Source organism: Pygocentrus nattereri, chromosome 16, assembly GCF_015220715.1.
Source record: "Pygocentrus nattereri isolate fPygNat1 chromosome 16, fPygNat1.pri, whole genome shotgun sequence".
Lineage (NCBI taxonomy): Eukaryota > Metazoa > Chordata > Actinopteri > Characiformes > Serrasalmidae > Pygocentrus > Pygocentrus nattereri.
In genome coordinates this window covers 7,596,460-7,619,665 of record NC_051226.1, presented here as the reverse complement: position 1 = coordinate 7,619,665, position 23,206 = coordinate 7,596,460, and the positions used below count along the sequence as shown (strand labels likewise).

The following is a 23,206-nucleotide window of genomic DNA, read 5'->3' as shown; positions in this document are numbered from 1 at the left end:
TTTCCTCTGGGTTCTCCGGTTTCCTCCCTCAGGCCAATTGGACATGCTAAATTGCCCTTAGGTGTGAGTGACTGTCTGTCTGCCCTGTGATGGACTGGCGACCTGTCCAGGGTGTATCCTGCCTTCTGCCCGAAGACTGCTGGGATAGGCTCCAGCACCCCCCCACGACCCTGATGGAGAAGCGGCTTAGAAAATGGATGGATGGAGTATGAATTTGAGTTGTTTTGTTTTTTTTTGTTGTGTGTAGGTTTGGCCTTTGAAAAAGTATGTTTAAAAAGCTATTACAGTTACAGCCCCATCCTGTCCTAGAAGCACAACAAATTCTTCTTGAACGACGTCTCAATCTCCCCTTCTGAAGTAAATTCCATCCTTTGGATCCCAATCCAAATCAAAGCTCTGTAAAATTAGGGGGCATCAAGCGAGGGGAAAATTAATCTAGCTAAATCACGTAAATCATGAGAACAACGGGCTATCAAGGAAGAATAAACAGTGCAAGCAGCCATTTAAACGGTTTTTAGTGGTAGCCAGCCAATCAGTGTGGCTGGTTACAGAAACATGATGAAAAGCTACAGGAGGGGATCTCCTTCTTAACCACCCAGTCATCTTCTGTTTATTTTCTTGCCCATTGATTGAAAGTATGTTATTTGATGTGATAATGTGCTGCGTTATCATAGTTTTGATTTGCTGTTTCACGAAACTTGTTCCATCAAGTTGAAATGCTTGCAGCTGAGTTTCAAATGAGTTGCAAGGTACTTTGCGTTTTGCAATTCAAGCACAATTTAGTGTAGTGTAGGTTTCAAGCAACTAAAGTTGCGTGAAAGTTTTATTGTGTAAAGCCAGCCTAAGGAAAAAATAGTGCCCAAAGATTAGTTTTATCACCATTTCTCCATAATCAACATTGCGTATTAAAACTAGAAGACACATGTAGGTTCATTGCTCCTTTGTGATAGTTAATAAAAAGGCTGTATTTGCAGTGTAGACACTGTAACCCCAGGTTCCTACCACCACCACTTGAAAAAAGTCAGCCAGTAAGTCAGTAAGTTTCTCAACAACTAATAATTTCACATCAAACCGCTCTGAATGACTTTGTTTACATATCAACAAATGAATTATGGAGACCTTAGAGTTATTACAACTCTAGCTAGAGTGTTGCTTATTTTCAGATAGATAATAATATTATGAATGTGCATTAATGCATTAATCAGACAAACCTTTACAAACCTGTACACCTTTTCTAAATTGTATTTCTCTTCCTTTGTAGGCAGTTTGTCCATATTATCTTATTAGTTTTAGACCTTATTTTTTCCATTCATTTTTGATCATATAATTTTTTTATTTTATTTGATCCAATTTGATATAATTATGATTTCCTTATGTTGTTGAATGTTCTTATATGAATCTGCTATTGTTATTGCACAGCATCCTTGGGTGGTTTGGAGGGCAGTTATAATCAGAACTTGTGAAGATAAAGGATTGAACGACATAACTGAGATGTAATACGTCAGTTAGCTCAACTGGGAGTTTTTGTCTTCTGAGTGCATCTTTAAAATCATGAGTCATGTGGCTGCAAAATTCAATTATCCAGAAAGTGCACAGGAAGTGGGATGCTTCATTTTTTAGCCTCAGAAAAAAATAAGCAGAGAACATATATTTAACAGAGAATTACACAGACACCTCAACTCAATATCACTTCTGTTTTATTCAGTATCTCCACGCCTTGCCTCTATATCAGCTCCATTCTTTTGGGAAGACTGGCTTTCAGTTTTTCAAAGAAATCTGCATCAATATTTTGCATCTCCAAAGTTCAGTTTTAGATGCTGGTTATATTTTCTTCTTCCCCCAATCCAAGTAATGCCAAAAACAAGCAGATTGAGGTCTGGACTCTGGGATGGTCAGTCCATTGTTCTGAGAACACCAGAAGCTTCTTTGTTAGATTTGCAAATTTTCTTCTTTTTCAGTTTCACATCCTTTCAGACTCATAGCATTAAGTTGTCTTCTTACAGTGAAAGGATGGACAAAGCTCGAATATCGAAGTACTGTTTATCCGATGGTGACCCTTTTGGTGGTCTATCAGGTCTTGCTCCATTGCTAGAAGTCAGCATATTTTCTAAACTACAGTTTTAGGTACTCCTGCGTTTTTCACACGTTCCTTTGAATCTCTTCATCCTTGTGCAAGCGGTTTATCTTGTATTAAGTCTCAGAAATATCTCCTGAAAAAATGTATATTTTGTGCTCAATTGCTTTTTTTGACCGAAACAACAGGGGGCACAATACTATACATAATAAAATAAGGTATTGTAAAATAGGCTGATTGTGGCATTTGTGAATATGTAAATTATGTGAATAAAATGCTAATATTATATGAGTAATGTTTTGTTGTCCTGAACAAATTTTGAATTGCCATTTTTTCAAATGGTAGGAAGAAGAAGACCAACTACTTCATCGTTTCACTGGCTTTTGCAGACCTTTTAGTTGCTCTTTTAGTGATGCCCTTTGCGGCCATAGAGCTCACCACAGGCCACTGGGGTTACGGAGAGACGTTCTGTTTGGTCCGCACCTCGCTGGACGTTCTGCTGACCACTGCATCTATACTGCACCTGTGCTGCATCGCCCTGGACAGGTACAAGGATGCCATACTAGCTGTTGACCAGATAATAAGTTCAGCTTATGAGCAAGTTATCTGATATGATTCTAGGTTATTTATTAATAGTTTTATGATACTTTACAACTCACTTGGAATAATTTTCCTGGAATTAATTGCTTAAAAGCTCATAAATGTTACACGACTGGCTTGTCTAGATAGTGTCATTATTAGCATGGTCTCATTATGACAGTGGCGGAGAGCCCACTTTAAGCATGTCATTGAATTGAATGTAAATGACTAACACAATGGTCCAAGGTTGCTGGTTGCTGTTTTTGTGCTCATTAATGTCTGATTACTGTTTTGTGGATCATGACTTGTTTATGAAACGTTCATAAATATTCACTTACACTCTGTGACACATTTGCGCTTATGAAACAGGTTTCAGTGCTTTCCTAAACGTGTGGGTTTGCTCTCCAACATTCAGGCGTTGAGTTTCTGTTGCTCTAAGCACTATAATTTTGCAACGCTGTATCACAATGTGCTATTATTCATGTTTTTTTTCCCTCTTGTCCCCTGCTGGGTCATATATATTCAGAAATCTAGCCAGGGCTCTTTGTGCTGAAGCCCTGATTTGCTTGTCATCAGTTTTAAATACTTTCCTGCAATTCACTGCCACATGCTTAGACTTTCATACAAGCATCTACATATACAATTCAGTACAATCCACCGACATATGCCGTATGTCCACGAGAGCCAAAAGACCTTGTATATCTTCATCCGTGGCCCAGGTTTGTCAGACTAATGAAGTCTAATTTGCAGTGTTTTGCATGCACAATCTCTCTGCTCATCTATTAGGATGATGCCACCTCCCATGGCTTTAGAGAGAGCAGCTGTGTCTCTTGTGCTGCACCTGGTCCATATGGCAACAACACTCATGTTTTCTCTCTGTCTCTCTCTCTCTCTCTCTCTCTCTCTCTCTCTCTCTCTCTCTCTCTCTCTGACACACAGACACATGCATACACAATTTCACATTCCCCCCCCTTCACAATTTTATTCATCTCACAATGTCATTCATTCTTCTCTCCACCCCATCGAGCCATGACTCATGTTTTCGCCTCACGCAGATAAAAAAAAAATGCTTCAAATCTGAAACGACGTGCTACACTAGGTTGATTTTTCAGAGTAAAAAGAAGTAACAATGTGTGGTCAATCATTTTTAGGGATGTGTCAGTTATGTAAGGCACGTCAAGTCGCTCAACAGCATCCATGAATCACACTTGAGTTATCATTCACAGTTCTTGTCTTTGGCAGGTACTATGCAATTTGCTGCCAGCCACTGGTCTACAGGAACAAGATGACACCCATCAGAGTGTCTCTGATGCTGGGGGGATGCTGGGTTATCCCCTCGTTCATCTCCTTCCTTCCCATCATGCAGAACTGGAATGCCATTGGCATTGAGGACATTGTAAGTGAATGACGGGTATTTATTTATAACACTGTGAAAAGGTTAGTTAGGGGTTAGTACTTAAATGGTTCTTGGCTATGTGATTCTTTAGTGGTGGTGATAGGAACCAGAAGACATGAAGTCTACAACACAAACACTTGCAATCCAAGTCCATCAGTGAACTTCCAGACATCCTCATCCTGCAAGTTCTTTGCAGACTACTTTGCCTTAATGAACCTTGCATGTACTTATCCACCATGAGTGTATTAAAGAATACGTTTTGGCTCAAAATCTTCTGCCAAAACTAGTGTAAATCAGCGTCTCAGACAACAGGCAGTGTGTTCATAAAATTTTATGTGAGGGAGCCATCACCACTATGATCAATTCTAACTCGGTAAGGTTTTCTAGAACGGAGCATTTGGCATTAAAACACTCCAATGGTGTAATGGGGAGCAAGGAGGCGGACGCACGTGCTGAGATAAGCGAGATTTATTCAGGGCAAATCCAGGGTCATGGTCAAAGCGGTCCAGGGTCATAGAGCCAATACGGAGAGAACGATAAACAGATATAACATAAACCAGAATCAACAACACAGCAGATAACAACAACAGAGACCAATACAAAGATCAGTACAAAGACCAGCAAACACAGGGCTTAAATACACATGGAAAACGAGGGACAGGTGGAAAACAGGTGGAGACAATCAGGGGCGGAGTCACGAAACGAGGGGGCTAAACCAAAACAGAGATTAGATTAAGAGACCCTTATTAGTCCCACAGTGGGGAAATTTCACCTCTGCATTTAACTCATCCGTGAAGTGAAACACCACATACAATCTAGTGAGCACACACACACACACACACACACTAGGGGGCAGTGACACTTGCCAGGAGCGTTGGGTAGTCCAATCCACAGCACCCGGGGAGCAGTTGGGGGTTAGGTGTCTTGTTAAAGGACACCTCAGTCACGTGCTGTCAGCTGACTCTGGGGATCAAACCGGCGCCCTTCCAGTCACGAGGCTGGTTCCCTAACCGCCAACCCACGACTGCCCCAACACACATGGATAGGATTGGGAGGGGCCAATCGTGACAAAAGGCTGTTTACATCTTGACAATATAATTACATAGTCATGTTTAAAAATGTTAAATATTGGTTGAATTCCTCTTTACCTTGTTAGCTCATGTCCCTGGTCATATGATGTGTAATTGATTGTATCTTATCATGTAAAAGATAAAACTTGTGTTTTCATGTAATCTTGCATCAAAATGTTATGCCTTTTGCCCCACCTCTAACACATCTTCTGATTTTTGATTATGTGTGCAGGGACATTTATAATAATATTTAAATATATTTAATAATATTTATTATAATATTTATAATAATATCGGGTTTTACCTCCCCCTCCTACCGCTCACACCTGTCATTGTATGAAAACACTCTAACTGGCTCAGGGACTTTCTCACACCATCTTTCACTTTGAAATACATCAAATGGGTAATGATTTCCACTTCACCTAGATTTTAAACTTTAAGATCCAATCCCATTTCTCCGTTTTACCCCTTGTTTTCGAGGGTCACCCTAACCCCCTGGAGGTGAGTTACAAGGGGTAGTGGTTGAAATCTTGCTCTGTGAAATAGGACCCTCAAATAAAAAAAATAAAAAACAAACAAACATCACTTCATTAACAGCTACTAGCGCTGCTCTGTAGGCGACCCGGCCCGTCTTCAGTAAGAGCAGAGGCGGGTGAAGTTCAGCTCCTCACTGCTGGGCTTTAGTTACATTTAGGGCATCATAGGCCTTCAAAGAGGGGCTATAAGGCAATTATTCACCATCGCCCACCGCTAATTCTGTGGTGATATGAAGCTGAAGTCAGATATTCGGCAGCATCTTGTTCGAATTTTCCTGTTCCGCCTTCAGTGGTCCTCAGAACTGCTTGACTATTTAAGGTGGAACGGGAAAGTTAGCTAGATAGCTATTGAAACATTAACATACTATTAGCAGTGTTTTATGCTTGTTATGAAGAAAAGGACCACAATATATTGAATTGACATTAAACTAAGATAAAACAATTGATATCGTCATTTTTTCATGTAGAAAATATTTACATTTGTGTGTTTCTTTGGTCACTTGTTCAGACATCTTGCTGGTTTTCTTTTTTTTTTTTTCTCGTAACACTCTGTTTGGAGTGAGTCTCTGAAAAACCTCCGTTTGGTGGTCATGCAGCCCTGACACTTCGCCCCACCCTTCTATCTCAACAAAATTCGGGACACCCTAAACCTAGACGTGAGTGCACAAACCAGACGGCTAAGGGCTAAGCGGTAGGGGCGAAGGGTGAAATGGAATTGGGCCTAAAAGTTTTTTTGATGCTTCCACATCTCATTTACAAAATAATTTATTTAGAACTGTCCTTTGAAAGATTTTTTAGGGAGCGAAAAATGGTTTACCTTTTTTCACCTTTATTTTTAGGAGTGCAGTTCACATTTACACTGAGCCTGAAATACTGAAATACTGAAATACTGAAATGCGAATTTCAGTGAGCACTCAAAATTTTAGCCCAGTTGTGAAACTGACAGGAAGACCTTACACAGGTACAAAAAAGACTGGTTTCTGCAGAGGTCAGCGCTACTCCTGTGACCCAGGTATCACCAGATATGTGCTGTTGGTGATGAGCACTTACTACAGTACAATTGGTTGGAGTCTTTCTGACTTAAAAAGATCACAGTGTCTTTTCTATTATCTTGTTGATGCAGAACAGTAGGCTTACTATAAATAGGAGGAAGTTAAACGAATTAAAGTGGAGATGGTTTTGTTTAGCGCAGAGATGAACTATGCTAACTGTCATATGTGAAAAGAATTTGATAAGAAGATGGTTCAGTACATCACGAAATCTTCACTGCAGTTTATTTTAGTACAGTTCAAAGTACTTGAGATAAACACTGAAGAGTTAAGCTTAGCTGTGACTCACATATTTCAAGCTTCTGCTCCTGCGACGTAGGATTGCTCGTCTGTCCTCTCGTTTTCTGCACTGGAATAAAATTTGTGGACTGTCCACTCAATTTAATTAGTGCCCGTTCCCACCTACTAGCTAGGCCTCTCCATCTCGCTACATGAATGGCAGTTGAATCTGCTTGAAAAACAGCACTAACTACACATTTCTCTGTGTGTGCTAACAAACTGAACTGAACGATAGAGAGAGGGGGCCGTCCTGTAAACCCAAAGAGCAGCAAGGCCAGTTATTCGGTCCTGGAAACTCAGCCAAGGATGACTGTGGCATCATCAGAATTCAGATTCGCAAGCTCTTTGCGATGGTGTGGGTTTGGTGGATTTTTATGTATGTATTTTATACAGAATTATATGATATAGCCTGAGAATTTGAGTTAGTTTGTTCCTTTATGAGTGATCGTATCTTTCCAGAGTGGATGAAGTTGAATTGCCAGCTTCAGATTGATGCCTTTTGAATTCCTAATGTAAATCCAATCTCATATTCTGTAGATTGCTATATGTGTTTTTGTAATGGCTTGTGATGTTTGTCCCATTTTCTAGATTGAGGAGAGGAAGTTCAGCCATGGCACAAACAAGACATCCTGCGTTTTCTTGGTGAACCGGCCCTATGCTCTCATCTGCTCAGCAGTTGCCTTCTACGTGCCCTTAGGGTTAATGATTCTTGCCTACCAGCGCATCTACGTGACTGCCATGGAGCATGCACGTCAGATTGGGACGCTGCAGCGTGCTGGATCCGCTCCTGTGTCCTACTACAGCCATGACCACCAGGGCTCAAGCCGCATGAAGATTGAGACAAAGGCCGCCAAAACGCTGGCGGTCATCATGGGCTGCTTCTGCCTATGCTGGGCTCCATTCTTCATCACCAACATAGTGGACCCCTTCATCCAGTACAGCGTGCCTTGGCAGATGTGGACGATGTGGCTATGGCTGGGCTATATTAACTCTGGCTTGAACCCATTCCTCTATGCCTTTCTGAACCGGGCTTTTCGCAGAGCCTTCCTCATGATCCTGTGTTGTGGGGATGAGCGCTATGCCCGGCAGGGAAGCTTTAGTCCCAGCAGACCTTACTCAGCGTCTGTCAATGGCACCTCCATCGCGCTCAGGTACAGTAACCCCCCCCCCCCCCCCCCCCACCGAACACACTGTTCTTCCAGAAATGAGTTCTGGGAGAAAGGAGATGAAAGATTATCTAACATATGAAAGCCTTATCTTTAAGGGTTAGCAGGGTCATCTTTGTGGGTCGAGCAGAGACAGACACTACATTCGTTATGTGTAGTAGATACAAGCTCATTGTGGTAATTTTGCGCTTTAATTCATGCTCATTTCAACTTTGCCTATGGCAGTGCAGAGCAAATGAATGTCCTACTATTGTTCTGGTTTATGACAAACGCCTCGGGATGCCTGGGATGTTTGTGCAAAACACATGACATGTAGAGGAATGGTCCGAAATGTGAGCGTGCACAGCTAGGAAATACCTCAAGAAATATCATTTCAATTAGCTCCTGAACTACTGGCATACCAAGCTCCGCCCACAAACGCAACTGTGGTGAAGATGGACAAGCTTTACAGAATGTTGATATAAAGCCCACTCACACTGGTGAGAAATTGGAATGCACTTTCTTTAGAGTTGCTGCATAACGTTGAGTTTGCTGTTTAAAATAGTGTATTACCAAGTTGGACTATGTAGTTGTATTGAAACTAAGCTAAACTAGTCCACTAAAATTCTGTCAAATTAAATGATAATGAGTCATTAAAAACTCATAGCTACTTGCATCAGAACTACAAGCAATTTTTGTGCATTGTAAGGCTATAAGACAGTCAGCATTCCATGAAGCAAATAAATATATAGGCCTACAAAACAAAAGGATGTTTAATTCCTTAGATGGCTTCTTATGGTGTTGCAGGTTTGTTGTAACAGGAGTCATTAACAGGAGCCATTACTGCTGCACACATTTTGTGCACACTTAAAGTCGTCACTTTTGTAGTATTTTTAGAGGTTGGTAGTTTAATAAAGTGCAGTGTTTGAGCTGTGCATTGCATCTTAAGTCATTTAGCCAAATAGTTAAGCAACGTTCAAGCCCAGCACATGAAAGCATTTGTTGGTTCTAATGCTACATTCCCACCAATCTAATTACGTGACCCTGGTGCTGAGGTAATTTGGTCTGTTCTGTCATCGCAGCCCATGTAATGGTAAAAACACAAGTTATCATGCAGCCCTACAATGAAAGATCATGGACGGAGCTTGGATAGGCTAATTCATAGTAGGTACTAGATAAGAAACCCTTAGATTGAATATTAGGGTTACAGTTAAAAGGGTTAAAGCCATGAGGCTAATGCAAAACTGATGTGTGGGACACAGAATGAATCTAAGACATAACTAACCTGGAGGAATGTCGGAATTTTTGAGGCGGGCAGAGTTGTCTCAGAGGGGCGGTGACCTGAAATTAGTCTCCACATTTTTTTTTCCGACTCCGTGGTGTCATATTGTTTTTTAGTTGCTGTAATGAGACATTACTACACGGCTTTGGAGAAGCAGAGCTGGGCTATGTGACATCATGGTGGAAGGGTGTGACTATGGAGTGTCCTTCGCTCCAGAACTTTATGTGGTGTGTAAAAGAGTGCAGACATCTTAAAAGCCCCTTTCTTCCCGTTTTATTTGTGCATTTATTTTACTTGTATGTGAATTTTTTTCCTTCCAAACAAATTGGAAGTTGGATGTTGTGACCTTTCATGCTGCCGTGATAAGACCCATTACCACAGTCGTGCTGGTCTTCGTGGTTTTTGAAGCCTTCTTCTCGTAGAATAGGTTTATGTGCCATTACAGTGGGTGGGTCTTTATGGTTTGTTTTTTTACAATTATTATTTGTGGGTATTCCCCACATTTTATTGTTATTAGCTTGTTCATCCGTGGACCTTTCCTTATGGTTTGTAAGTTTGCTGCATCTTGGTATTTATTGGGTACAACATAACTCTTAAAATGACATAATCAGGAAATACAAAAACAAATATTCCTTAAATTCCCTGCTGCCCATGTGTTTAAAAATATATGAGACTCAAAGCAGATGTGTTTATTTTGCGTTTAATTACTGACACCAGAGCAGAAACTGTCTGCAAGACATTCCAAGTGGTGTGTTAATATGTCTGCTGTGATGCTGTTGATGTTTTTAACAGGAGAGCTGCATTAATCCATGTTCTTCTTGGTATAAATGGGCAGCATTCACTGGTGTTTTTTGTACATTCATGATGATCTGATCAAAGAATCTAGCATTTAAGTATTTTCTTTGATCATTTGAGGACAGTAGGCCACTCAGCAGAGAGCCCTCTTGAAATACATTACCTGGTATAATTAGCATAATTAACATTGATAAAATCTCGTTATTTGAATGAGGAACAGGGCAGCTTATGGACCACAGCATTTATGACAGTAGACTGGTTGTTTTTAATGTAGTTTAGCAGTTCAGAACATCTTGAAATGCACATTTGCTCATGTATTGTTTAAAGAGCTCCAGGTCTTTTTTGACGAAAACCTTTTTTTTCTTCATTTGGGGTCTTTGAATCCTTAAACTGAAACAGCCCTCACACTTCAATTGCTCACTCTTTTAGCACACATATTAATTTCATTTCTTAAGTATCGAACAATTTATACTGAATAATACGACTTAAGATTAATACCTGAATAATGAGACTTCAGCTTAAAGGGTTAATCCGTTTCCCACCAAAGTGTTTTATATCAATGCTGCTTTCAGTGTTTCACAAAGTAAGGATTAAGAGTTGCACTTTGTGTGGAGAGGCACAGGCCATTCAGCCTGACTCAGTGCTGGTGCAACAGCAGCAGAAGCAAAGCCAGGGGAGAGGGGAAGAGGGGGGCTCAGCCTCCACAAAACTGCTCCAGGAGGGCTCTTTCTCACCAGCTTCATTATCACTGTGACGATTAGAGGTGCTGGAGAGATGGAGGAAAAAACCCTCATGCACCATTTCACATATCTGTTTCCTCTTTTGGCCGCCATCTAACACGACGACACCCCCCACCCTAGCCCCAACCACCCACAGACCACTTTTTGTGTCAATCACAGCCTTTTTTTCTTTTCTATTTTGTTCTTGAAGCATGTGAGGGTCGCTGTGGTGCAGTAATTCAGCAGCGCTTTAGCACCAAGCCTTAAGTTTGTACATATTGTAACGTGGAGCGAGGAGGTGCTGAGATAAGCGACTTTCACTAAGGGCAAATCCAGGGTCATGGTCAAAACAGTCCAGGGTCAGATGGCCAATACGGAGAGCAGGAGGGACAGACGTGACAAAATGAACACAAACCTCCAAACAGACCAGAAACAAACAAAACTCTTCAAACAATACATACACTTCGAACAGTACACCCAACAAACATCAAACAAACATCAAACAAAGACCAACAAAACAAAGGGCAAAGCACAAGGCTTAAATACAACACAGGGATGACGAGGGACAGGTGAAAACAATCAGGGGCGGAGTCACTAAACAAGGGGGCTGGACCAAAAAAATCGAAACAAAGAAAACACGTGGACTATCAAAAGGTAAACAAAAAGCACATGGGGAGTGGGAATAGCCAATCGTGACACATATTGCATTTGCAAGTAATATAAATTAATAAAGTAATATTTGGCAGTATGTGGTGCAACAACGCAATAATTTCTCAGAATTACCAGTTATTTCTCACATTAATATGCATTATGCTCAACGTATGCACCAAGCACTATATATGTTATATCTGTTAAAATCTTGAGTAGTCATTGCATTATAGTACAAATGTTAAACTATGACTATTAGAGCTAAGCCTTCGGGTTCGGACCACAAATGTAAAAATTCAGTCAGAAAACAAAGAAAAATACCTTTACGATAATGTTAATTTCTGCTAGCGCCCATAGTGGATTCTAGTAGTATGTTAGTGCTAAGCTAAGTGTGACTCACATGCACATTTTGTGGCCATTCTGGATTAAACAGAAATTCCAAGCCCGTAAGAGACATTCCATGATATATTTGAAGCTTGTAACAGATATAACATGTATTTTAACTTGTAATGGTTTAAAAATGACTCCCTCAGTAAAGGGCCGCTGCTGTTCTTCTTGAGATTTGGGGTGGTGTGATTAGTGAAAGTGAACGTGCACACATGCTTAGGTAGATGTGCCTGGCAAAGCTTTACATCTATGAGAGGAACTTTGGACTTGCATGCAGTGAGAGGCAGCTACAACCGGAGTACTTACTGGTTTAAGCAGAAGGCTGTGCACTTTGTTTATGCCAAGAATGAGTAATGAAGGACTGGGGCCAAAAACTGTTGTTCGTGAGTTTGCTTGACCAGTTTTTTTGTAAGATGCTGTCCAAAATAACTGTTAAATAAGCTTTAATTGACAAACTGCAGAGTAACTGCATTGCAATTAAATAAAATAGACGCCAAACTGAACAATGAGGGGTTACTGAGGAAAGACCAGATGAGATTAGATAGTACACCTCGTGCATTTAGTCTGCTGTATGTCAAATATTCCCACTGAAACTCCATAATCTCCCTAGGAACTTAGATAAATAGGATTGCATGACTCCAGCTGGGCATGTAGATGTGTGTGTCTGACATAATGTGGGCGTATGGCACCTCAAACAGGACATGACCAAGTGCTAAAGTGTTTTATGATGCTCTTTTAGATTAGGGATCTTGTTATTATGGCATGCCATAAAGATGTCCTGTTAGCTCTGGTTTGTCTGGTTAATGGTTCAACTGCTGGGAGGTTATCTTGATCACTGTGCACTTTCGTTTGGCAGCTGCGTAGTCTTGAACCTTACATCAAACTACAGTAGGTGGGGAACAGAATATGACCTACGGTTAGGTTAGGTTATGTTTTTACGCGCATCTCAACACGTTAGCAATATTACCTCATTGTAATTACCACCAATGTTGTTATCGTGATAAATGACTGGTTGAGTAGTGCAGGGGAATTTAGTATTTCATGGATTTGTTCTGTTTTATATCAATTTAATGTAAGAAAAGTATATGCTTTTGTAGGTAGCATGTTCAGATGGGTCTCGTAAACTTGTGAATTTCCAAGGTTACTGCTGACAAAATCCTAAATACTTGTGGCAAACACAGGCAGGTTCAGCATCCCGAGTTTACCAGTCATGTATCACCACCAGCATGTTCTCTGAAACCACAGGCATTCAACAAAACAAGATGGCATACAAAAGTTTGGTCAGTTTATACGTACTGTGAAAATAAATATGCATCTTCTACAGAGAACAAATGCTCGCACATTTTAGTGCACAGTTACTGTTTATTTGTTGAATATAACATGATGGGGTAAAAAAAACTATAAAATGTGGTCTGTAAAAAGGTTATGGCACATTTAATTTTTTTATTCTAATGTGCTAAGCTCAAAATCATATGTTAAATCAAATAAAAAAGAAATTGTGCACTAAAAAAAGCCATATTAAAGTTTGTTCTGTGTAGAGGATGTGTTAACTTACTTTCACTTGGAAAATCAACAAAACAAGTTAAAAAAATATTCAAACTTTTACTGATAACTGTACAACTGACCTGAACATTCCTGTAATGCATGTAAATAATTATAATAATAATAATAATGAATAATAATTAACCCTTGTGTGGAAGATGTAGAAGAAGAGGATTGTGATAATGATGGTTGTTATTATTATTATTATTATTATTATTATTTTATTATTATTATTATTGACAGCTGGGATAGGCTCCAGCACCCCCTGCGACCGTGAGGGAGAAGCGGCTTAAAAATGTGTGTGTATTATTATTATTATTATTATTATTATTATTATGACTTTTGACTTTTAGTTTCCACTTTACAAGCTGATTCACCATAAACCTAATGCTACTCGCTATGGAGGCTTATTTAAACGAGTCTGATTGGAAGTGAGGAGAGCCATCAGACCCAATAAGATACCACTGTATTCAATTACAGGCCTATAGAACTAAAAGTGTCTGGAACAAACCCCCCCCCCCCCCCCCCCCCTCAGTTCTGACAGACTGCAAATACATTTTTCAGCAGTCTGATGACATGAGACCTTGGAAGTAGGTTAACAGGAGCATAGAGTTTAATGTTTGCTATTGATTTTACAACATGCTTTTACAAGCTTTCACTGCTGGTTGATGCAGTTATTAGAGCTAAGATTGATTCCAGCCCTGGTAATGTTGTAGCAACCTGCACTACAAACCTGGCTGCTATTGAACTGAACAAAGACATGAACATTTCAGCATTTAGATAAGAATCAAGCATTGTAAAGTATGCTGCAAAGTGTGCGCGATTACTCTAAGAGATTACTGTGAAAACTACGATAGAACAGCTCAGTGTTTGAATGGTTAATTGCCTTGGAACACTGCAGTGACTATAAGTACACTTATAATGGTCTGCCTCTTGGTAAACTGTTTAAGGCACAAAGACCAGGGGTTTGTGGGGTTTGTGTGGAGTGATAGTATCTGTTGGAATCGCAGAGTCATGCATTTTTGAGTAATTTCTTTTATTATGTTCTGCTGGACACGTCCACTCGGCTCTTTTGACCATATAGCATCACCATAAAAGGCCTTTATGTAGGCAGCATATAACTAGCATCTCTGAAACATCTAATATCTCTTGAAGGGCCCATATTTTTCATTTTTCCATTTTCTTTAAAATAATTTTCGTGGCCTGTTGAATGTATGTGTTATTGTTTATTCAATAAAAATTACGTTTCTGTATATGTCATTATCAGTTTTTCAGGGCATTTCTGTCTATTGTGTATTTTGCTATTGTGTATTTGTAGCTGTATCTGTTTTTCAAGACATTTCTGCAATGCACATGTTGCTTTAAAGGGCGTTACACACCCAGGTGTACATTTTCATTAGCCATTTCTGTAATTCTCTCACAGCAGGGAGCCCCAGGCACAGCAGCCAAACAAAATGAAACGTCCCACTGAGGGTACTGGCATGATATGAAGCTTTCAAGCACCTCTTTTATTGCAAAGCACATTTAACATGGCCTTGCTTAATCATGCTCTATCCTTGTTAGCAAAACATGGTAGCAGTTTTGGCTCTGTGCTCACTTGTTGGTCATCTATATTCGTCTGAGGCCGGAATATGCAAATAGTAGTTTACATTATTGGTCTGTTGCAGTGAAGCCTACGGTCTACATGAAGACTGGGGCCATTGTACAACAGTTCGTGAGTTTTCACCTCTAAGCAGAGGTAAATTTCACATTTCAACAGTATTTTCGGGTTCTATAAGGTACAAACAACAAATCATATTTTTTTTAGAATATGACCCCCTTGATTCTACAAACCCTATCCATTTTTTTTTCCTTATCAAACTTTACCTGTTTTTTTTCTTGTTTTTCAAATATACACTCATTCCAGATTGGATGCCTGCAACATGTTCCAAAAATGGTGGAACAGGATCATTTTTAAACCAGTGTTAGATGCGAAGTGATCCCACTTTGAAATTTTATATGATTCTTTTGTAAAAATCTTCAGCTGTGCAACCATACAGGGTTTTTGTGTTTGTATTTTGAGCTTCATAATGAACCACACCTTTTCAATGAAAGACAGATCTGGACGGCAGGCTGGCCAGTATTGCTCCCACACTCTCTCATTTCGCTGCCATGCTGTTGTAACGCATGCAAAATGTGGCTTGGTGTTATGTTGAAAGCATGAGTGTCCCTTGCCTGCTCTGAAAGCCTGAATGTGGTGGTGAATTGTAGATAAAAGATATTCTGTTTGGAACAGATTTAATCTCTGAAACAATAAACCCAGCTTTTCCAGGTCATACAATTTCCGAAAAAGACGTTGTCTAGAAGGCAGCATATCCTCAATGTCTGGTGAAATCCTTATATCTACAAAAAGGTAATTTAACAAGCGAAAGAAAAAATATTCTTAACTTTAAATGGAAGTTAACGGAAAATGATTTTTCCATGTAATGTTGGATTATTTCTTTTGGTCTATTCATCATTAAATGTTAACATAGTCTAAAGAGTAACTGATGTTTTCAAATTATACAAAAAATTTTAAACAAAATGAAGATGTGAGATGTCACCCAATAGTGCTCAATCTATTGCTCCAAAATGTGAATATTTTCTTTCAGCGTTAATAGTGTCTTTACAAATGAGCAAGTCATATCATCCCATGGGCACTAATACATCCCCAAACTATGACAGACGCTGGCTTTTGAACTTTATGCTGGTAACAATCTGGTTGTTCTTTTTCTTCTTTGGCACTGAGAACACAACACAAAGGTTGTGACTCATCGGACCACAATCCATGTTTCCAATGTGCATCAGTTCATTTTAAATGGGCTTGAGTCTAGAGAAGATGGCAATATTTCTGGCTGTTGTTGACCTGTGGCTTCCACTGTGCATCGTACAGTCTTGTCTTCCATTTGTGGATGCAGCAACAAATTCTGCCTATTCACAACAGTTTGTCAAAGTATTACCGATGGTGATATCCATCACAGAAGCTTGCTGGTTTTTAATGCAGTGCTGTCTGAAAGATCTAAGATTATAGGCATTCAGACATTTCCTGAATCATTTGATGATACGCACCGTAGAGTGTGAACTACCATTGAGGAACATTGTTCTTTATTGAAGTGCTGTACTATTTTCTGACACATTTTTGGGCAAAGCGGCGAGCCTCGACTCATCTTTCTCGTAAGGGACTTGACTTTTCTTGGATGCTCCTCTTTTGACTGCATCACCTGTTCAAAATGTTTTTGAATGTTTCACAATGTTCCTAAACCTAAATCACCCCATCACAACTTTTTTTGGAATGTGTTGAAGGTGCTTGATTGTCTTTGTTCTGTTTTTATTTGAGTGCAGGTCAGGTGGATTTTTAAATCATTGCTTTCTGTTTTCTTTTTTTCTTTTTGCAGTTTTTACTTTTCTGCATCATTTGAGGTCAGCTCAGTTATCCTTTACATTGTATGACCAATAGAAATGCTCCAATATTCTCAGTACATTAACTTACAGTGAAATGAAAGAACTTTTTGCCCTCTCCTGTAAGTTACTATTTTGGAGATACTTGTTTTTCTTTGGACGGCGACAATATGTTGGGTTTTGTGTTAGACTGTGCTAAAATATGCTTTTCTACTTCAGAAAAGATTTAAAACTATATTTTTGCTTGCAATCTGAGTACCATTGTCATGATTATGAACAGCTATTTTGTAATACAGTTTGCAGGGGTTTATACTCATTTGAGGTAACAATGCTTCATCCACCTATCTAAAAAACCGCATAACTGTAAATTAATTTAGAAGCAATTATTTTTAGTTTAGGTCTAATAAACTCTATTTAGTTAAAGCAACTCAATTCTTAACCAAAATTCCTCTCTACAGTTGGTAGAATCTTTTAATCTTCTTGTTAAGTGAAAAAAAAAAGAATAAAAAATCATATGAGCATGTGCAGCAAACGGGATCGTTATAAAAGCAGCACTGCTATCTCACATTAATTCTTTAATTCAAGGGGTGCTGTTAGGTTGGTGGGTGAGTGGGTGAGTGCGTTTGTGTGTGTGTGTGAAAGTGGTGGTTTGCTCAGATGGTCTGCTCTAATAGATAATGGAGCAAGTTTAATAGCTTTGGTGTGAAAATAAACATTTGAATGAGCATTTGTTCTCATGCGCGAGGTGCTGCTCTACTTCGGACAAAACTCCAATCTCAGTGTCTCATCAGTAACGTGATCGCTTCATGGTACTGAGATTATCTTGATTTGCTACTTTTGCTGCAATCTCTTATTCAAAAGGCAGAAACTTAAAGAATAAACCCTGCAATTCAGATAGCATTGTGGAATCTGTCTACCCATTTCAGCCTGCTCTGAAAGCTTGAATGTGCTGATGAACTGTAGATGAATGATATTCGATCTTGGCAAGCTGCATTTGAAAGGTATCCTCTGTAATCCACCGCTAAGGATGATGTTTCCATTTTTGGTCAGAACTGGGGCAGGTTTAATCTCTGGGGCAATAAATCCAGCTTTTCCAGGTTAACGCCATGTCAAATAAATTCTGGTTATAACATTAATTTATAGTGCTTGGAGTGAATGCCTCATTTTCGGTTGCTTTGACTATACATGATTAGCATGTTTCAGGAATATATCACTCATTTCGAGTGGACCGGAAGGAAACTTGAGTTGTCCTGTTTAGAGAATTTTTTCAACTTCTCAACACGTTTTTCAGGTCTCATATTTGTTATATAAATTGGCACTATAATACTAATCGGTGCCAAACTTGTGGCAGTGTTCCTTTCCTCTGCTGTAAGAATCTGTGGGGTTTCGTTGTTAAATCCCACCTTTTGAGCAACCACTGCCCAGATCCAGTTCTATCAGTGCCTTCCAATGTGACACATGGCATGGACGTGTGCTGAGCTTTGTTTACATGGCTGAATCGAGTTGGAACTGCCAAACATCTAATTTACGTATTAGTGCAGAACTGTGGAAACCCATTTAGGCTTCGCTGACGAAGTGATAAACTCTGACTGTTCAAAGAAAACAGCAGAAAATATGACTTTTTGAATGTTAATGAATGGTTCACCTTGTATAATGCTTTGCAATGAGCTATGACATCATGTTTTCAGGCCTATCAAGTTTCTCATACCTAGAGTTCAGTAATCTGTGCTTCACTTCAAGCAAATGACAAACTTTTATATACAAATCAACTCCAATAGCACAGGATTTGGCCTGATGGGGCCTGGATGCATATGGATCTAATGTAAAAGCGCTGCCAAACTTGTCAGAGATGATTATTAGAACATTTAGGTGAAACAGGGACTTGGCCCAGCTGAACTGAAACATGGGCCAGTATTTCTCTTTGCTATTCTACTATCACTGCTTGTGTAATTCGAGCCGCCAGTGGCTAGGAAGGGGCTATTTCACGTCCTTTTCTGTACAAAATGTGCACCGATTTCACAAGTATGTGAGAACTTAGGTTCAGAAAGGGATCTATATCCTCCAGGGATTAGATCTATTTATCACAGATGTTTGGGATGTTTTTAAATGATCAAGCTATTTGGCTGTGGTTTGATTTGATCTGTATATCAAAATGAGATTTGCAAAGGTTTATTTGAGTTTGATGTGTCTGAGCACATTCGTAATGCCCCCGCATATTTTCAGCCACCCATATTTCTTGGTTCATCTTTAGCTCTAGTCGGCCACGGCTTGTGCGATCATATACGTCCGCTGAAGATTTCGGCTGCTAAAATTAATGCACACATTTACCAAATGGATATTTTGTACAGTTGGAAAATGATCAGTGCTTTGTCGTTTGCTGAACAGTAGGGCATCAGGCTGTTCTCTAGGCAGAACATAGAATGTGTTGGCAGAGGGGCATATAAAGCACTTCACTAAGTCAGTCCGCAGCAGAGCACGCAGATCACTGTTAGCAGGAACAGTAATTATGTTCATGAAAGCATGTGACCTGTTAGAGCCCAAACATCAGAACACTTTTCTTTAACCCCTTAAGTGGCCAGAGCCCTTCGGCAGGCCTAAAGTTTTATTTCACACTTCTAAAGCCTAAGAATATCTCAGCCAGTTTGCATGTTTAACCCGTTAAAATCCCAGCCTTAGTATGTAATAAGCCTGGGATTTTAATGGGTTAAACATATATTTCATCACTGTCATAGCAAAACCTTCCCCCTTTTTTCCCCCTCTTTTATACAGCATTTGAAAATGCCTGTAACAATGGGGAGCGATGTTGAGGCGGCCGCATGTGCGGAGACAAGCGAGATTTATTATGGGCAAATCCAAAATCAGGGTTAAGACAGTCCAGGGTCATAGAGCCAATACGTAAAACAGGAGGGACCGACATAGCGCCAAAAAGAAACGGGATCAAACAAAAAACGGAGACCGGAACAGTACTTATCAGACCACACATCCAATACATACATCCAACATTCAGAATAAACAAAACAAGCAGGAGGGTCAAAACCAGTAATCCAAGATCAAGTAGACAAAGACAAAAGGACAAGGCAAAAATCAAGGTTGAGGAACAGGCAAAGGGTCAGACACAAATTCAGGAACAGGCAAACAAAGAAAACACTCAGCAAGTTCATGAATGAAGCAATACCTCACAACGAGAGCTGGCTAAAGCCCAGGCTTAAGAACTATACTGACTAAGTCACATGATCACCTGTCACAGGTGTAGAGAGTCAGTAATCTGGTGATTGTGACCAGAGAAAGGTGTGTGGCTGATCGTCACCAGACATGTGATCTCCCAGAGTCTCCTGGGAAATGGAATCCGCTATGGACTCCGAAGCTGTCAGAAAGTCCGAGGTCACGTGTTCTCCCAAAGTATCTTGGGAGATGGAGTTCGCAACACTGAGAGGATCTGTCTGCGGTGTGACAATGACAGTTTAAGTACTGTTAAAGTGTTACATTATGTACACATTTCATAATGAATAAACAATAGAAAAGCATTTGTTGTTCAGAAACACACTGACATACATTAAAGGGCTCGTATCATTGAAAGCTTTTTTATATAAAAGAGTTTGATATAGTGTGTGGACATGTTCAAGGTATAGCAAGGTATAGCTAGTCTGTACATTGAAACTAAGCTGCAAAAACGACTTGTTTTTGTGATGTCACAAACATTTACTTACTTACATACTTAAACTATTTGTATTTATATTAAAACAGCCTACAGTAGTTTAGCCTGCCCATTCACAGTGAAGTCAGTGAAGCTATAAGAAGTGTTTCAGCCTGGACTGCTTTTTGAATGAGGTGCAATACAAGGTAGCCAATCAGAACAGAGATCATTTGCATATTTCAGTCTTGAAGATACAGTAATAAGACAGGTCATTTCATTCTAAGGGGTAAAGAAAGGTTAGAAAATGGATTGTGACTGTTCTTAGTACATAAACCTACACAAAAGCAGGATAAATGATATGGGCCCGTTCAAGTTAGGAGCTTTTCCTCTTCCTATGACGTTCCCATTTCAGATACGGGAGGTTTTGTTACAGCAGTGACAGTCTACAGTGTATATACTAACCCTTTGGCTTCAGCACCACTGTGGTTCACTTATCACGTAATGCTACATAAATACCACCAAAGGAAAATATCAACCTGAATTTTATATATATATAACTTAGAATAAAAACATGAGTCACTTGCAATTAATATATATTTCAAATCATTCTGCGCCAACATGAAGCAAATATTACAGACGTCCCATTTTTGTCATGGAAAAAAAGAACAGCAGCTAAGGTGCAGACGCATTGTCTTTAGCATGAAAAGAGCCTATGGGGATGTTGAAAAGTGTCATTTTTGTCAATGATATACAGACATAGATGGCTCTCAGAGACTAATTGCGGCTCTTAAGCTTAATGGCTTTAAAAGCCTGAGCTTGTCCTGATGTCAGCAGATGTTTGGTGTCTCTGCTGGAGTTGATACCTGGGGGAAGGCAAATTGATCCGAGGCCACTCAGTAGTGGAGAACATGTGAACATTCAAGTGCTGCTTTGAAGTCATTATGTGCCTCGAGCTGTTGAGTCAGAACCTATGTAGTCATCGTTTTGCACAGCGGACCATTTTAATTCCAATCAATGTCCGATTTAGTTCATGCTATGTGTGTAAATATACTTATAGTTGTGAAGAATGCAAAGCAAAGTAATCTTTACTGGTTTTTAATTAGAATTCATGTGTTTTATACAGTCTTCTCACGCTCTGAAATACCACTGTTGTTTGTTTTTGGACATTTCCTTTGTCCTGCACTCATAACCAAAGTCGGAAATGTGATCTGGAGACCTGCTGTCGAAACACTATGTTCGTATTAGGCAAAAGACAAGAAGCCTGAGACAGAGATGGGCCGTCCTTTTTGGAAAATGCGTTTCAAAACACACGAGTCGTGAGAATCTGTTTTGACATATGGGGAGTATTACTGGACATTATAAGTATAATGTACCTCATAAAAGAGGGAACTGAGCTGAACTGGATTACTGATCTTATCGCACCGAGTCTTATTATAGTAAAGGTTCATGTGAACGGCTTGAAAAATGCCTTCTAGAAATGCTTGTTGACCCAAGGGTACCTTGAAAGTCTTTCATTTTCTTCTATGTGACAGTTAAAGCACTAAACTATAATCTCCACATTCTTCTACTGCAATTTGTTTTTGCCTGTTTGTGAACGCATTTTTGTGAGAAAGACATAAAATTTTCTATTAATGTTTGCCTATTAACTTTTTTGCTTTTTAACTAGTGTTCTTGTCTTTATTAATTGAGACATTTCATATACACAGGACTGGGCAAATCAGACGGCGTCCTTTACTTCCAGTCAAAATGGTCATTAAGGGTTGGCCTAAGGAGATACTTCTGAGGAGACTGGATGTACGATAATCCGGTTGCATAAGGTAGAAAGGTAAAGGAAACTTAGTGAGTTTCCAAAAGTTGAGTCAAAATAGAAACTGTGACTCCTAACAACCGTGCCAGACCAGTGTAGACCACCAAAACTGACACCATCAGATAAACAGTATTTAAAGCTTTCATATGTCACTCTCAGAAAAAAGGTACTGTCACCTGGCATGACTGTGATGGGCAACTTGAATATACCTTTTTTTCTAAAAGTGTCGAGAGAAAGAAAAGACAAAATTTGCCATTCTCAGATCAACTGACTGGACACTTCAGAGTCCAGACCTCAGCATCATTGAATGTGTTTGGGAGTACTTGAATTGTGGGAAGCAGAAAATGCAACCAAGACTGAACTTTGCACAGCTGGAAAAATATACTATTTTCTTTGAAAAACAATTTATTATATTTAGTAGTTGAGGCTTCTCTGTAGGTTTCTGCCAAATATGTTTTCTGCCTTTTTTCTGACACTGAAATATGTACTTAATGGCCATTTTGACTGGAAATGAAATATGTAAAGGGTGGTCTTTGAATGTTGCACAGAACAGCACATCTTAACGGTAGAAATATCTGAACATCTGGTTTGTTAACTTTGTATTAGAGAATACCTACTGCAGTTTCCTACTGTTTCATCTAGTGCCAACAACCTGCTCTTCTTAGAGCTCTAACCCTGCGCAGGGGAGATTTGTTCTGTTCAAGCTACGCTAAGTTCCATAATTCCATTCCCCAAACTGCATTTCTGAGAATGTACAATATTAATATTACTTATACCTAACAGGTGTAGGCCGCCCTATAGATGAAGCTCTAGCATGCCTTTCAGCCCTCAGTTATTACTCAGGCAT

General features: G+C 39.6%; 1 protein-coding gene across 2 annotated transcripts in view; it reads left to right on the top strand.

The window, feature by feature from the left end:
• The window catches only part of si:dkey-247m21.3 (5-hydroxytryptamine receptor 4), a 41,293-nt gene that overhangs the window by 11,008 nt on the left and 7,079 nt on the right, over window positions 1–23,206 (top strand). For both annotated transcript variants that reach the window (XM_017713319.2, XM_017713312.2), the window contains exons 4-6: window positions 2,420–2,620; window positions 3,896–4,049; window positions 7,572–8,134. In XM_017713319.2, the coding sequence (XP_017568808.2) occupies window positions 2,420–2,620; window positions 3,896–4,049; window positions 7,572–8,134 (918 nt within the window). The remainder of the gene's footprint in view (window positions 1–2,419; window positions 2,621–3,895; window positions 4,050–7,571; window positions 8,135–23,206) is intronic.